This window comes from Choristoneura fumiferana, chromosome 14, assembly GCF_025370935.1.
Source record: "Choristoneura fumiferana chromosome 14, NRCan_CFum_1, whole genome shotgun sequence".
Classification (NCBI taxonomy): Eukaryota; Metazoa; Arthropoda; class Insecta; order Lepidoptera; family Tortricidae; genus Choristoneura; species Choristoneura fumiferana.
This window is the reverse complement of record NC_133485.1, coordinates 14,993,828-15,009,099: the sequence shown is the minus strand read 5'-3', so window position 1 is coordinate 15,009,099 and position 15,272 is coordinate 14,993,828. Positions and strand designations below refer to the sequence as shown.

Here is a 15,272-nt window from a genome sequence, read left to right as displayed (position 1 = left end):
ATAATGATTGTTTGTATGGTACTATTCAATGGAAAAAATCAATTGTGTAAACAAATGTGGTGACTGACATTGACACTTGACTGACGACTGGCTGACTGACTGACTGACGTTGGCTCTAGTGATGTGAAAGCTCTTTAAGATACTTCAATCAGCAGTAAATAATTATTTTGAATTTACTCATATTTCATTATTTAATGTTTTCCCTAAGTTTAATTTTTAAAAATGGCGAATCACGTATTCTCTTAGTCCTGTTCAAGAGTCATTCACAATGTTTCCATGTCCCTTTTAACTTAAAATGTTTAATAGCATTTTCACGAAGTTTTAGAATTAGGTATATCTTCAAATATATATACCTAACGTTTTTTCCATACAAACTTACACTCCCCTTTATACCCCTTTAAGGGTAGAATTTTTAAAATGGTGAAACATGTATATCCACATATTTTTTGACGTATATTTTCCCCAAGGTTTATGATGGAGTATTTTAGAATTGAAAGGGTCAGTTAAAATATGGATTAATTTAGATTTTTTTGCTGCTTAAGTAGCGTAGTAGAAAAAGGCAACCTGAGATATGTGTGCATAGGAGAAATTTGTATCTTGACTCCTGTCCAACGGTGGTGTAGGGGTACGCAGTACGGATTGCTGAGGACCTAGGTTCGATTCCCAGCGCTGGTCTCTTTTTCTGGTTTTTCTGTGCATCCATGTCTCAGTTTGTATTTTCGATATAATTTAGAAGAGGCATTTTTAAATTTACATAAGACAGGGAAATGAGAGTAGACACAGGGAAGTGATTCAAAATGATTTTTTGGTCCAACAATGGACTCCACAGTAAATATGATACTAGTAAATAGAAATCTACATAATTTCTACTATAATACTCTTTTATCGTCCAACTAGTGTTTACCCACGAGTTCGCACACTTAAATCATTAGGTCCAGCAGCTGAAATACCGGGATTTTTAAAAATTGCCGTGGGAATTCCCGAAAATTAAATCGTTGTTTTCATTGACATTACATTAAAAACAATCATGGTCAAATTTCATGACTCTAAGCCCAGCGGTTATTAGTTCGAAATTTTATCCCTATCTCGTGGGAATATCGAAATAAAAAGTAGGCTATGTTTTATTCCAGATGTCAAACTATCTACATACCAATTTTCATGACTAAGCTCAGCGGTTGTTATTTCAAGATTTTATCCCTATCCCATGGGAATATCGGGATAAAAAGTATCCTATGTTGTAATCCAGGTTATCTAACTTTTCGCCAAATTTCATCCAAATCCGTCCAGCCGTTTCAGCGTGAAGAAGTAACAAACATATTCACTCACTCACTCACAAACTTTCACATTTATAATATTAGTAGGATTAGTAGGATAGTAGGATAGGATTAGAAACCTTCATTAAATAGTGTAACTTAACACAAATAATTAATATCTACGAATAAATTAATTTGCAGAGCCAGCCATAATTATCGGTAGGTAAGGTTGGTTCAGTCAAATAATTAATTTTGTTGGTACAGCACTAAATTTCCAGAGACTAGACCGACCATAGACCAACTTCGGTGAGGAAAAAATTATCATGTCAATTTGACAAATATAACGGATTTTCGTCTTCCAAATAATTCTATAAAATAAACATATTATTATTATTTAATGATAAAATGATTGTTAAAAACAGTGGTGAGCTCATTGAGATGTGAATATGATCGGGATTGGCGTTCAAATGTAAGTAACTACGGAGTAATCGTGAAAAAATGCTTTGTTTACACAATTGATTTTTTCCATTGAATAGTACTTTAGGGGTAGTCAAAGGCTTAAAATATCTACTTATTAGCCGACCGATATTTTTTGACGACCAGATGGCCTAGTGATTAGAGAACCTGACTACGAAGCTTGAGGTCCCGGGTTTGATTCCCGTGTCGGGGCAGATATTTGTATGAAAAATACGAATGTTTGTTCTCGGGTCTTGTTTGTTTAATATGTATACTTAAGTATGTATCTATCTATATAATTATATTTATCCGTTGCTTAGTACCCATAACACAAGCTTTGCTAAGCTTACTTTGGGACTAGGTCAATTGGTGTGAATTGTCCCGTGATATTTATTTATATTATTTATTTATTAGCGGCCATTGCCTGAGGCATTAAGTGCCGACGTAGTACCGAAATTCAAACAGCTACTGGTCAGTTAAGGTAAGGTGGGGTATATAAGACTAACATAGTTTATTGTTAGAAATATTTTTGTTAAATTATTGAATTATTTAGCACGTTGGCCGTAGTGCTCAAACATAAGTACCACTACCATGAGTTTACCGTGACCGTACTCGATAGCGACGGCGTAAATTATTTGTATGGAGAACTGTACAGCGCCTCTTCAAATAATTTACGCCGTCGCTATCGAGTACGGTCACTGTAAACTCATGGTAGTGGTACAGGTTTAAAGTTATGGCAAAAAGACCATAGCCGTTACTGTCGGTGAACGTGTTAATAACAATGTCAACATCTGAGATCTTAAGTAACTATAATACTCGGTGAAAGGGACAACCTCTTATCTTTAATAAAAATAAGTAGGTACTGTCGATAATAAATGTATATAGGTAATATAGTTTCTAGAAAAAAAAAGTTTACAACATCTGATTCATGCCCCAGTTCAACTCGCTCGTCCATGAAACAGATAGTAAATTAATAATATGAGAACGACATTTTCGGAGACAAGCCAGGATCCCAAATGGTTGTCTGGAAGAGATGATCGCTTATAAGCGATAAGACCGCCTATTGTCAACCCTGAATTTTTGTAACAACTTTGTCAAGTTTTTGTACTGATTTGTGGTGTGCAATAAAGAATAGTACCTGGGCGACCGAGCTTTGCTCGGGCTAAAACTCGTTAATAAGCGTTTTCCCAGAGATAAGCGACCAAGCTAGATCGATTTTTCATGCCCGAAAACCCCTACATACCAAATTTCATCAAAATTGTTGGAGCCGTGATGATGATTGATTAGATAGATAGATTTGTATTGTATTGTAATGATCTCCTTCAACTGACCTTCAATGAGCTGGTAGCCGTTATTCGTCTTCTGCGCCAGGACTACATCGCTGTCTATCAGCATTACGATTCCGTCCAGAATATCCAAGTCCTCGGAATTCTTTGTGATCAGCAGCCACCGGTACGGGGACTTGAAGAAACCTTCGTCACTCGCCTGAAAACATGGTGCCACTGAAAATACGGCAAAACCTAGAACAAAAACGGCCAAGTGCGTGTCGCACTCGCGCAAAGAGGAATCTGCAAAAATTGGTGGTTAGAGGTGTCGGCGGCCGATCGTAAAATCCGCCAGATCACGAAATTCATAGGCATATCGTGAAATGCCGCCATTTCATCAATTGGCTAAGGGACATCCGCCATATCGTTCAAAACTCACCGTTTAACGATTTGCCTAGTGACGTTTAGGCAGATCATGAAATTCCTAGGCATATCATGAAATGCCGCCGTTTCACGATTTGGCCAGTTTAGGCAGATCATGAAATTCCTAGGCTTACATGAAACGCCACCATCGGTTCTGGTCGTAATCACAATTAATACTAACCACTCCTCGCTTCATATCATGAAATGGCGGCGTTTCATGATAGGCCTAGAAATTTCGTGATCTGGCGGATTTTACGATCGGCCGCCGGCAGAGCCAACCAGAGGCCGTATTGCCTAATGTTTTTGACGCTCGCGATCGCAATCAAATGACACATTTCGCTTACAAAATCTGATATCCATGTGGTTACAGCAGCAGCACTTGACTACAAAGCTTGAGGTCAATCAAGCCGATCGGGGCAGATACTTGCATGGATATACATAGTAAGAATGTTTGTTCTCATAATATATATAATGGTTTCAGAGAAAATCGTGACTTGGGAAATGAAACAGTTTGGCAAATGAAACATTTGAGAATATTTCTGCGAAAAGCAAAAGACAGAAACAGCAATTACAGATATGAAAATAGTAAATACTTTGATCAGGAACTCTTGTGTCCCTTCGCAGCCAAGGTCAGCTAGGATGAGGAGGTTCTGCAGATAGTACTCTGTTCTTCGAGGCTGGAGGGACCTGGCTGCGTTCACGCCGACTTCTCGGAGACTTTTGGCCAGGGAAGCCATTTCATCTAATAACAAACGTTTAACCACAAACTGAAATGGCCAAAATGCCAAATATTTCAGTAACTCACTTCACATGATACAATTAGAGAATTATTTTTAGCTGTTATCTGTGGTCTAATGACTATTTAGCATCATCATCATCGTCCACTAGCCGTAGGACATCCACTCCAGTTGCTTGGTTTCGATGGAAGAGGCCTGCATCCACCGTAAACCCGCGACTTTAACCGTCCATGTCGTTGGTGGACGTCCTACGTTGCGCTTGCCAATCCGCGGTCTCCATTCGAGAACTTTTCGGCCCCACCGCCATCTGTTCTCCGTGCTGTATGGCCTGCCCATTGCCACTATGAACTAAGTCGGTGACCCTCGTTATTCTTCGTATCTCCTCATTTCTAAATTCGATCCCGTAGAGAAACCCCGAGCATAGCTCTCTCCATAGCTCGCTGAGCAACTCTAAGCCTAGCTATTTATAAGGCCTATAATAGGGAAGCACCACCTCTCGCACACACACACACACCACTGGTTAAAGACTTTCGTCTTTAGGCATTGAGAAATTTTGGGCAAAAAGACATATAGTATAGTTGTCCAAACGCTGCCCATCCGAGTTGGATTCGACGAATGACCTGCAATCCTCCTCCTATGAAGCATCGGTATCTGTTTTAAGCACTTGGCTTCACATAATATAATATATATATTATGAATACCCATACTTCCTATTATAACAATCATGTAGCTATTTTTACTCCTCCTAACGCCCAGAGTCCTTTATATAGGACTATTGTAATTTGAACATCAAACTCTCATAAAAGACAAAGTTTGGTAGAATTTCACACAGCAGAATACCTATTCTTTTCGCCGTCTTTCATTAGGCAAATTATTATTATTATATCAGAAATCGTTATATCAGAAAACTCGACAGAATACCACCTTAGAGATTACTTACGTGGACTCCAGCAAACATACGGCGCGAGAATCGAAGTAGCTCTCTCATCTTCTTTTGAAAACGACGTTATCATATTTATAGCATCACTATCCAAACAAAACGCTAATCCTAAACACAGAGTAAATGACAAAAACAACTTCATCTTCGAATTATTTGGAAAGAGTGAAGTATTTTGAAATAACATTGTTTTACTCCACCTACTTCCTAAGTAAATGGAATAGATTTAGTACCTATAGGTACCCACATAAATAAGTAGCAGACCAGTGATTTTCAACCTTTTTCATGACGCCCTTAATATTATGTAACATTATTTCACGACCCAAAGCCCGCAGTTTCTTACCTTCTTAAACAGCAAAAGTTAAAATTATTACATTAGGTACCATCAGCCAAATATGTGGTCTACCACCCTAAAGTTGATAATCGTTTGCATGTCATAAAACAATAATGCCAATAGACGTGTCTGTCAACTTGAAAGTTCGACTTTAGCGACATATTCATTTGATAGGAAGTTGTTTAAAAATTGATATACCACTTTATTTGGCTGATGGTACCTATCAAATACATGCAAACTTTTTCAATGAAGAAGTCTATATCTTTAAAGGTCTCTTACCCGCCACACAGTGTTTGACGTAAGTCCTAAATTTAGGACATTGGGCCTTAGGAGGGTATAATGAATTTCATCTAAATCGGTTCAGCGGTTTAAACGTGAAGAGGTAACCAATACGAGTACACAAACAGACTTACATACTTTCGGATTTATAATAAGTGGGAATTGGGATAGGTAATAAGGATTTTTTTAACAAATATTTAAATTGAAAATACAAACAAAAAAAATATATCAAAGTTTGTCAATTGTGTTTTGTTTATTTTCTTTTGTACAATAAAGAGTTTACATACATACATACAAACTGAAATATAGATGCACAGAAAAACCAGAAAAATAAGACCAGCACTGGGAATCGAACCCAAAAAAAAATTAAACTGACTCCAAATCTTTATTTCTCACTTTTTAGTGATTCGTAGCCGAAGTACATCTCACAACGATTCCATTAAGCCCAAACACGGCTTAGTTACGTTGTTTTAAAACTGAGTTCCGTTGCCTACCTTCCGGCTTCAGCATCAAGATCAGTTCGAAAGAATCATGCTCCTTCTTAGTCGCCTATCTAGGTATATTAATCATGATCGTTTATAGACGAGTAGATGAGCGAGCATTACTTAGCTTTGACGAGTTCCATTGGTCATCCACGGTCTTCTTCATCAGGTTCAGTTTACCAAATGATACTTTCTGAATGTAAATGCTTATCTTAATGCTAATAAAAATGACAAAATCGCCAACGGTGTGCCTATAAAATTTGAGGTTTGCCCTCGATTCCCTAGGATCCCATCATCAGATCTTGACTTGGTGACAATTGGACCACCTCAGAAGAATACCCTTACGATTATAAAAATAATTTTGAAAATCGGTCCACAATTGACTGAGTAATCGGTGAACATACATAAAAAAAAAACATTGGACCATAGAACCTCCTCCTTTTTTTGAAGTCGGTTAAAAAATAAAAATTACGGGGGTGTAGGCTATTTTTACGAGCTTGGGGGTCGCGACCCACACGTTGAAAATCACTGTAGCTGACGAAAAGAAATGTTTGATATAATAATATGAAGACAGTGCTTCTGATGGAGGGTTTGAAAAGCGCAATGAAATGTTGATGAGCATTAAGTATGAAACAGAGTTTTCTTTATTACATCCAAGTACAGTTGTACACGGAAGTGTTGCCGGTTGTTACTTATCTATATTTATATAGCGTGTATTTTTGATACTACCTCAAACTTTAAGGGTAGTTGGTGAAGGCCCTAATAATCACATTTTATTATGTTTTAGTAGAAAATTTTGACTTAGTTATTATTTTCCTTACAAAATTAATTACCACGCAATGTATCACTACGTGATATTGCTTTGTTTTTATTCAAAACGTCGCACTTGTTGACGTGACAGCTGTCAAAGAACGTTTCTATCATCCCAGCCTATATACGTCCCACTGCTGGGCACAGGCCTCCTCTCAGAACAAGAGGGCTTGGGCCATAGTTCCCACGCGGGCCCAGTGCGGATTGGGAACGTTTCTATGTCGTATAAAAATATTATACGCATTACATTGCTGCTCGAAAATATTTCAAAAATTAATTACGCTCTGGTAGTCAATTTTAAATTAACAATTTGTTTTGATATCGGTTCTGTAGGAACTAGGCTGTATACCGCTGGAATCGCTGCGGTACTCCGTCGTCCTCTGAAGCGATAGCTAAAACATAAAAAGTACACCGACCGCGCCTAACTCCACCACTTGTGGGGACTGTAACTAGGTGAGAGCTTAGGTACTGGGGATCAACGCGCGTGACTTTAAACTTAGTTCAAAATAAACAACTTCTTCAATCATTTGGATTTATTTCAGAGCTTAAAAATACATTTACATAGCATAGCACCAGCCGCTTAGGCTATCGGGAGCAATCTGCGCTCCGGCATGTATACCCGCTGTCAATCTAACCTGCCAAGTGGTCAGTTTTACCACCTGCCAGCGGTATACAGCCTAGTTCCTACAGTTCACAGCACTTAAATCTTCGTCTGGTTACAGTTTGAGGTAGTATCAAAAATACACGTTGTATATCTCACTAAGCAAATATTTTCAATGATGGATTATAAATATATTTATTATTATTCTCCTTATTATAACAATTAGAGGGAGTAGAAAACATTTAAGTCAATAGTCTAAAAACTTGAAATAAAATTCGTAGGTACTGATACATTGGATAAAGTACCTACGAGTACTCTACTTCTTCAAAACATTTTAACAATCGCAAAAAAGGGGTTTTAAAGTTTGACGCCAATGTCTGTCTGTCTGTCTGCGGCATTTGAGGCTCTCATTTCAAACGGACGGATACTCGAATTTCGTGGTAGCCCCGCTGTAACGTCAAACGGACTTCTGGATACTAACGCCATGTAGCGATTCAAATGTCAAGAAACGCTCATAGATCCGTGATGGCATTTCGAGCGCGACAGTACTTGGAATTGTAATATATTCTGTTTATGCCACATTACTGAGCTAACGGGTAGTTACTGTATCATTATGGATGAATACATACATAAACAAAGCCACAGACCTACTAGTTTACTAGGCGTTCTGATTTATTCACTGTCTAAATTCTCGGTTTAATGTTAAACCCAGTTTAGTAAGTAAGGTATGTCAAAATTATGGAACTTTCGAACGGTTTTAACAACTAAATTGAGCAAGTCAAGTAACCATTAGATGAAATAAGTATACTTTATTGTTATTAAGCACCAGAAATTAGCAGTCACTAAAGTAGTAAAGTAAGGGTTTCGTTTCCGCTACAAAAAGTAAAAAAATAAAAAAAAATGGAACCGACTTTATTTGATGATTATTTTTTTGTTAAAAATTTTCTTTATTTCTCACTTTTTAGTGATTTGTACTTGTACAAAGTACATCTCACAACGATTCCATGAAGCCCAAACACGGCTTAATTCCGTTGTTTTATAACAGAGTTCCGTTGCCTACCTTCCGGCTTCAGCATCAGATCAGTTCGAAAGAATCATTAATTTAAAGCTTCTTCTTAGTCGCTTATTTAGGCATATTAATCATGAACATGATCGTTTATAGACGAGCGAGCATCACTTAGCTTTGATGAGTTCCATTGGTCATCACGGTTTTCTTTATCAGGTCCAGGTTACCAAATAATAATACTTTCTGAATGTAAATGCTCATCTTTCAAAAAAATGGTTTTATTTTTATTTTTTTGGAGTCGGTTTTACTTTTTTAACATTTCTTTTTATAATAAACTTTATTATGACACATACGACATGTACTGTGAGTGCGTGCATATCTTCATGTCGCAAAAATAAGGATTCATCTACTTATATAATTACAGTTATCTATTTTTATTTAATTAAATTCATTAACAGGAACTTTATTAAGTCCGTTAAGTCTAGAAACCGAAAGTATTTGTCAGTTACTAATCTATGAAAGTATACATGTAGAAAAAAAGTTCTTTATTTCAAAAATAGTATATTTTTTATACTTCTTACCCCTAGTAAGTATACCACCCCTAATTCATTTTGTTTTATGTAATTTCGCAATACCAATATGTACCGATTCGTAAAAGACATCTACTTTCCAAATTTTAAATTTGTGACAACCCTTCCTTACTTGCGTAAATACCTATACAGGCTGCGGTATCGCTCAACTTCAAAGGCGTCGGCCTACTGTATGGAAAACTTGTTATACTGTGCCATTAATATGACTTCATTATGGGGCATCATTAATAGGGGTCATCACTATTTGGGGGTCTTCATATAAGGGGATCATCACAAAGGGGGTCATCATTAAGTATATACATAAAAAAAATACTTACCTACAAGCTTTCAAGCCTACAAGCTACAAGCAAACTAAATGTATTAAATTCTCGTTGATAAATTCATCTAGCTCGAATTCAGTTTGTAATATAAAGTTAAATGGTCAAACTATTGAATTTGTAAAATCAACAGTATTTTTAGGAATAACGCTCGATTCTAAACTACAGTGGGGACCTCACGTCACAGCAATCGCGGGTAGATTGAGCTCTGCTGCTTTTGCAGTTTGGAAAATACGGCAGCTAACCGATGTGGCGACGGCACGGTTGGTGTATTTTGCTTACTTTAACAGCATTATTTCGTACGGCCTTATTTTATGGGGATCTGCTGCAGACATTGAGTCAATTTTTATCTTACAAAAGAGAGCAATTAGAGCAATTTATAATTTGAAGACGCGTGAATCTTTAAGATCTTTTTTTAAGGAAACAGATATCCTAACCCTGCCGTCGCTTTATGTTTTTGAAATAATCATGTATGTTAGGAAGAACATATGTGATTTTCCCACTAACGTCGATAAGCCAAAGGCTACTAGAAACACAGGGAAGCTTAAAGTTCCATCTTACAGACTGGCTAAAACCAAAAAGTCTTTTCTGGGAAATTGCATACGTTTTTATAATAAAATTCCAAAAATATTATAAATGAAACGGATGCAAAATTCAGATCTATTGTCAAGAAGACATTAATATCAAAGGCGTATTATAAAGTTAATGATTATATCATGGACAGGGATATTTGGAAATAATTCCGATCCGCATTAGCGATCCCTTCAAATAGCGAACCTACTGTGTTAAAAATAAAGTTGTGTTAAATACTTGTGATGTATACATGTCATTTAATAATATTGTAAATCTGTTTTAAAAAAAAATATATATACCTCGTTGAGTTTCTTGCCGGATTCTTCTCAGCAGAGGTTTTTCCGAACCGGTGGTAGTAGTTTTTTTTTTGACATTCATAAGTGCTTGTTGTAGCCTAAATTGAATAAAGATATTTTGACTTTGACTTTACGGTTGAGGAAAACATCGTGAAGAAACCTGCAAAGCCTGCGAAACAATTAAATGGTGTGTGTGAAGTTCCCAATTTGCACTGGGCCCGCGTGGGAACTACGGCCCAAGCCCTCTTATTCTGAGAGGACTGAGCCCAGCAGTGGGACGTATATAGGCTGGAATTATATTGTTAGCCTATTCTGTCCTACCTACTGTTGAGCAAAGGCCTCCCCCGATACTTCCACTGCTCTCTGTCCACTGCATACAAGGACCAGTTCTTCAAGAAGTAGGTAGTCCAGTTCATTCCGCCATCGCCCTCTAGGTCTGCCAGGTCGCCTTTTCGAGTTGGTGGGCGTCCACTCGATGGGTATCTTAGCCCACAACTCGTCCGGCATGAGGCAAACATTCATTAGTCTAACATCTGGTAGCATGGCGAACGATTGTTGCTCTGAAAATTAATTGAGTTCGAAACGCGTCAGTGTAGTGTGGTGGTGATTATAGTTGGGTTTATCTGACTTGTGTATGTTGTTATTATATGTTACAGTGTGCAGGTTGAACTGCATGAACATGAACACACATTTTTTGCATAGACGTAAATATAGCTAGCAAAAGGACGCGGGTGAGTCAAGTAACTGTTTAGTTCGTCAATGTATGATAATTATTCATCATCATCATCATCATATCAGCTGAAAGACGTCCACTGCTGGACATAGGCCTCCCCCAAGGCTCTCCACTCAGACGGGTCTTGTGCTTTCCACATCCACCGCGATCCCGCGATCTTAGCCAGGTCGTCGCTCTATCTTGTTGAAGGCCCACAGCTAGCTCGTCTCCCGGTCCGCGGACGCCATTCGAGAACCTTCTGACCCCATCGGCCATCAGTCCTGCGAGCAATGCGCCCCGCCCACTGCCACTTCAGTTTCGCAATTCTTCGGGTAATGTCGGTAACCTTAGTTAGTTCTACTGCGGATATCATCATTTCTGTCTGATTCTATCCCGTAGAGAAACCCCGAGCCCTCTCCATAGAACAATACAATAATAATTATTAATCCCAGTTCCCAGTTAATCCAGAATACTTGGAATTTGCTGTAGGTACGTCAACGCATCAGTCAAAAGTCATTTAACTTCGCAGAAACACATACAGACCACTTTGTTTCTTTTACCAACAAATGCTGCATGCTTATAAAATGCTCGTAGGCCGTATCTCTTGGGCAGAAGGTGGAAATCAACTCATAATGCAGTTTGCGACCAGTAGGTATAATGGTTTTCAAGTTTTTTCCTTCTTTAAGTGTGTCAAGAACTTCGGGATGCCGCGTTGTGATGTGGTATGCAATTGAACTGCATCGTTTATTTGCGTAATATCTGCTGGTATCTATAGATTGTGCATGTATTTATCTTTACCTGACTGCCCGAAAAAGGGTGTTTTTAGTAAAAAAAAAATAGGTAGTGGTCTTTTTTAACCGACTTCAAAAAAGGAGGTTATCAATTCGGTTGTATTTTTTTTATATAGGTATTTGTTATTTCAGAACTCCGTCATTTATGAACCGATTTGCAATTTTTTTTTGTGTTCGTCTTGGAATGCCTTCAATTAGGTCACATTAGGAATGACATTAAACTATTGTATCTTAGATTATTGCCACTAAAAAGCGTGAAAAAAAATTTATAACAAAAAAATTAACCGATACATAAAATAAAACCATGAAAATAATTTTCTACCAGTCTGAAGTCGGTCAGTGCCCCAGCACGAGCACGCAGGAGTAATTAAAGCCCAATATAAAGTGCGTAGGTGAGGTACGTGACTATAGGTCTACTCCTGCTGGCGCGTGGCACCGACCGACTTCAGACTGGTAGAAAATTATTTTCATGGTTTTTAACCGACTTTAAAAAAAAGGAGGAGGTTCTATGTTCCAATGTTTGTTTTTTTTATGTATGTTTACCGATTATTCAGTCAATTGTCGACCGATTTTGTAAATTATTTTTTTATTCGAAAGAGTATTCTTCTGAGGTGGTCCCTAAGGAAATCGAGAGTAAACCTTAAATTGTATAGGCACACCTATGACGATTTTGGAATTTTTAGCATTAAGAAAAGCATTTACATTCAGAATGTATCATTTGGTAACCTGGACCTGATGAAGACCGTAGATGACCAATGGAACTCGTCAAAGCTAAATATGCTCGCTCGTCTATAACGATCATGGTTAATGGTTAATATACGATAAGCGACTAAGAAGAAGCTTAAAGTTAATGATTCTTTCGAACTGATTTCATGCTGAAGCCAGAAGGTAGGCAACGGAACTCTGCAATAAAACAACGTAACTAAGACGTGTTTGGGTTTAATGGAATCGTTGTGAGATGTACTTTGGCTAAGAATCACTAAAAAGTGAAAAATAAAGAAAAATTTGAACAAAAAAGTAAAACCGACTCCAAAAAAAAAAGAAGATGAAGTTGGTGCCTCAGCCAGCACGAGCCAGCAGGAGTGGGTGGACCTATAATCGTCTACCTCACCTATACTATACGAGAATATTGGGCTTCAAACACTCCTGCTGGCTCGTGCTGAGGCACCGACTTCAGACTGGTAGAAAATTATTTTCATGGTTTTTTTAGTCGGTTCTATTTTTTGTTATAATTTTTTATGTAGTCGGTTAAATTTTTTGTTACTTATAAAAAAAAATCAGCAGTCAATTATTTTGACTTATCGAGTTTAACCCCCGTGTGCCCGTGTGTGGTGTCGGGTTAGAATTACACCTCTCCATTTCTTCCATGGATGTCGTAAGAGGCGACTGAGGATGTAGGTTAAGGTATATCGTAGGCGACAGGCTAGCAACCTGTAACTATTGTACCGTTTTTGTCAAACTTAAAACCTAGAATTGCTAAAAGTGGCTCCGAAGCGGTAACGTTTCGTGTGCTCTGCCTACCCCATTTGGGAATACAGGCTTGATGTTTGTGTGTTGTGTGTGTGTGTGTGAGTTCAACCCATAACTCGATCTAATCCATACCAATATTATAAATGCGAAAGTGTGTTTGTATGTTTGTCCGTCTTTCACGTCAAAACGGAGCGACGGAACGACGTGATTTTTGGCATAGACATAGTTTATGGGCCAGAGAGTGGCGTAGGCTACTTTCTTTGATTATATACACACTAGATACCCTACTACACTACTACTACACTACTATACTGAGTCTCAGTAGGAAACAATGCGATTCAAAAAACGTCCCAACTTTTTTTTGCTTGTGTGCGCGGCGACCACGTGACAGCTTCATCGTACGCTCGCGTTACGTCAATCCGGTTGTCACTGTGTGCGTGCAAAATGATATCACGTAATGTCAAATCCCCCAAAATTTGGGGGAAAATTATAAAAATAATGGCGAATGTAATCAAATAAAAAATGAATAAATAAAACTAAAAAAACTTTTTATCCCTCTGTGTACAAAATTACCTTTTAGGCATACATTTGAGAGCCGCATTTTTTACCGCTCAGACAGTATTAATGCTTTATTCGTGAATATTAAACTCAATATTATTACAATGAATTCTTATTATTAAAGATTATTTTCCAAACAATCGACTTGAATAAGTAGCACCTAGCGCCACGACAGTCAAATGTTAATGTTTAATTTAACATAGTAAATAAGTTATCGACTTTGTATAAATTATTGCTAGTGCTGCTGTATAAGTAGCGTAGTAGAAATAAGCAACCTGAGATATGTATGCATAGGAAAAATTCGTGTCTAGATTCCTGTCCAGCGGTGGTGTAGGGGTTATAGCACGCAGCACGGATTGCTGAGGACCTGGGTTCGATTCCCAGCGCTGGTCTCTTTTTCTGGTTTTTCTGTGCATCCATGTCTGTTTGTATTTTTGATATGGTTTCACGGGATACCCGTAAAAGTAACAAATTTGGAGTTGAAATAAAAAATACAAAAAAACTCCAAAAAACCAATCATAATTTGATTGCTTAGTAGCGACATCTCTTGTCTGGGTGAGCGGTTGGTTCCGAAAGAGTGTGACGTCTCTCGATGAGAGCGGAACATAGATGTCGCTAGTGCTGCTGCATAAGTAGCGTAGTAGAAATAAGCAACCTGAGATATGTATGCATAGGAAAAATTCGTGTCTAGATTCCTGTCCAGCGGTGGTGTAGGGGTTATAGCACGCAGCACGGATTGCTGAGGACCTGGGTTCGATTCCCAGCGCTGGTCTCTTTTTCTGGTTTTTCTGTGCATCCATGTCTCAGTTTGTATTTTCGATATGGTAAAATTTCATGTTTAACATATATTTTTAATCAAAATAAAAAAAATGGAATTTGTAACATCTCATAAGGTAAACGTACGTGTGCTCGTCACTGTCCCAATAGTTGGCATCTTTAATTTATGTCATTAGCACTAGAGATGACAGCAGGGTGTCGTCTATTGGGGGTTAGCGTGTCGAGCCCTCGGACGTTTACCTTACATACACATACCTGCATAGTTAGTGTCTTGGAGAAATTAACTTAATTTGGCCTGTTGAACGTTCCCTCGAAGCAACGGTGTATAAAAGCGTGCATAATGTATTTTTATTTTAACTAAATGATTTAATAATAAAATGATAAAGGAAACAGTTTGTCATTTATTTGTAGGTAAAATATAATTATTATTGTACAAAGAGTAACATAAAAATCGAGTCGTAATCTTAGAAATAAAACTTAATTTAATTTGTTTCGTATTCATATTATAATATAACCTTAAAATAACAGTGCGAATTATACCACAATAAGGCGGCGTTGCCACCAGAGATGTGCGAGGTTGCGTTGCGAGAAATGCGTTTGACAAT

General features: G+C 37.8%; 1 protein-coding gene across 4 annotated transcripts in view; it reads right to left on the bottom strand.

Annotated features, from left to right (window-relative positions):
• LOC141435268 (ionotropic receptor 75a-like) overlaps window positions 1-15,272 on the bottom strand; it is a 76,201-nt gene that overhangs the window by 18,889 nt on the left and 42,040 nt on the right. For 2 of the 4 annotated variants that reach the window (XM_074097951.1, XM_074097955.1), the window contains exons 1-3: window positions 5,075-5,251; window positions 3,991-4,139; window positions 3,041-3,194 (exon numbers count right to left, since the gene is read on the bottom strand). In XM_074097951.1, coding sequence (XP_073954052.1) covers window positions 3,041-3,194; window positions 3,991-4,139; window positions 5,075-5,216 — 445 coding nt within the window. In that variant the 5' untranslated portion in view covers window positions 5,217-5,251. Of the gene's footprint in view, window positions 1-3,040; window positions 3,195-3,990; window positions 4,140-5,074; window positions 5,252-15,272 lie in introns of those variants that run through there. The other 2 variants (XM_074097954.1, XM_074097952.1) reach the window with 1 other exon arrangement.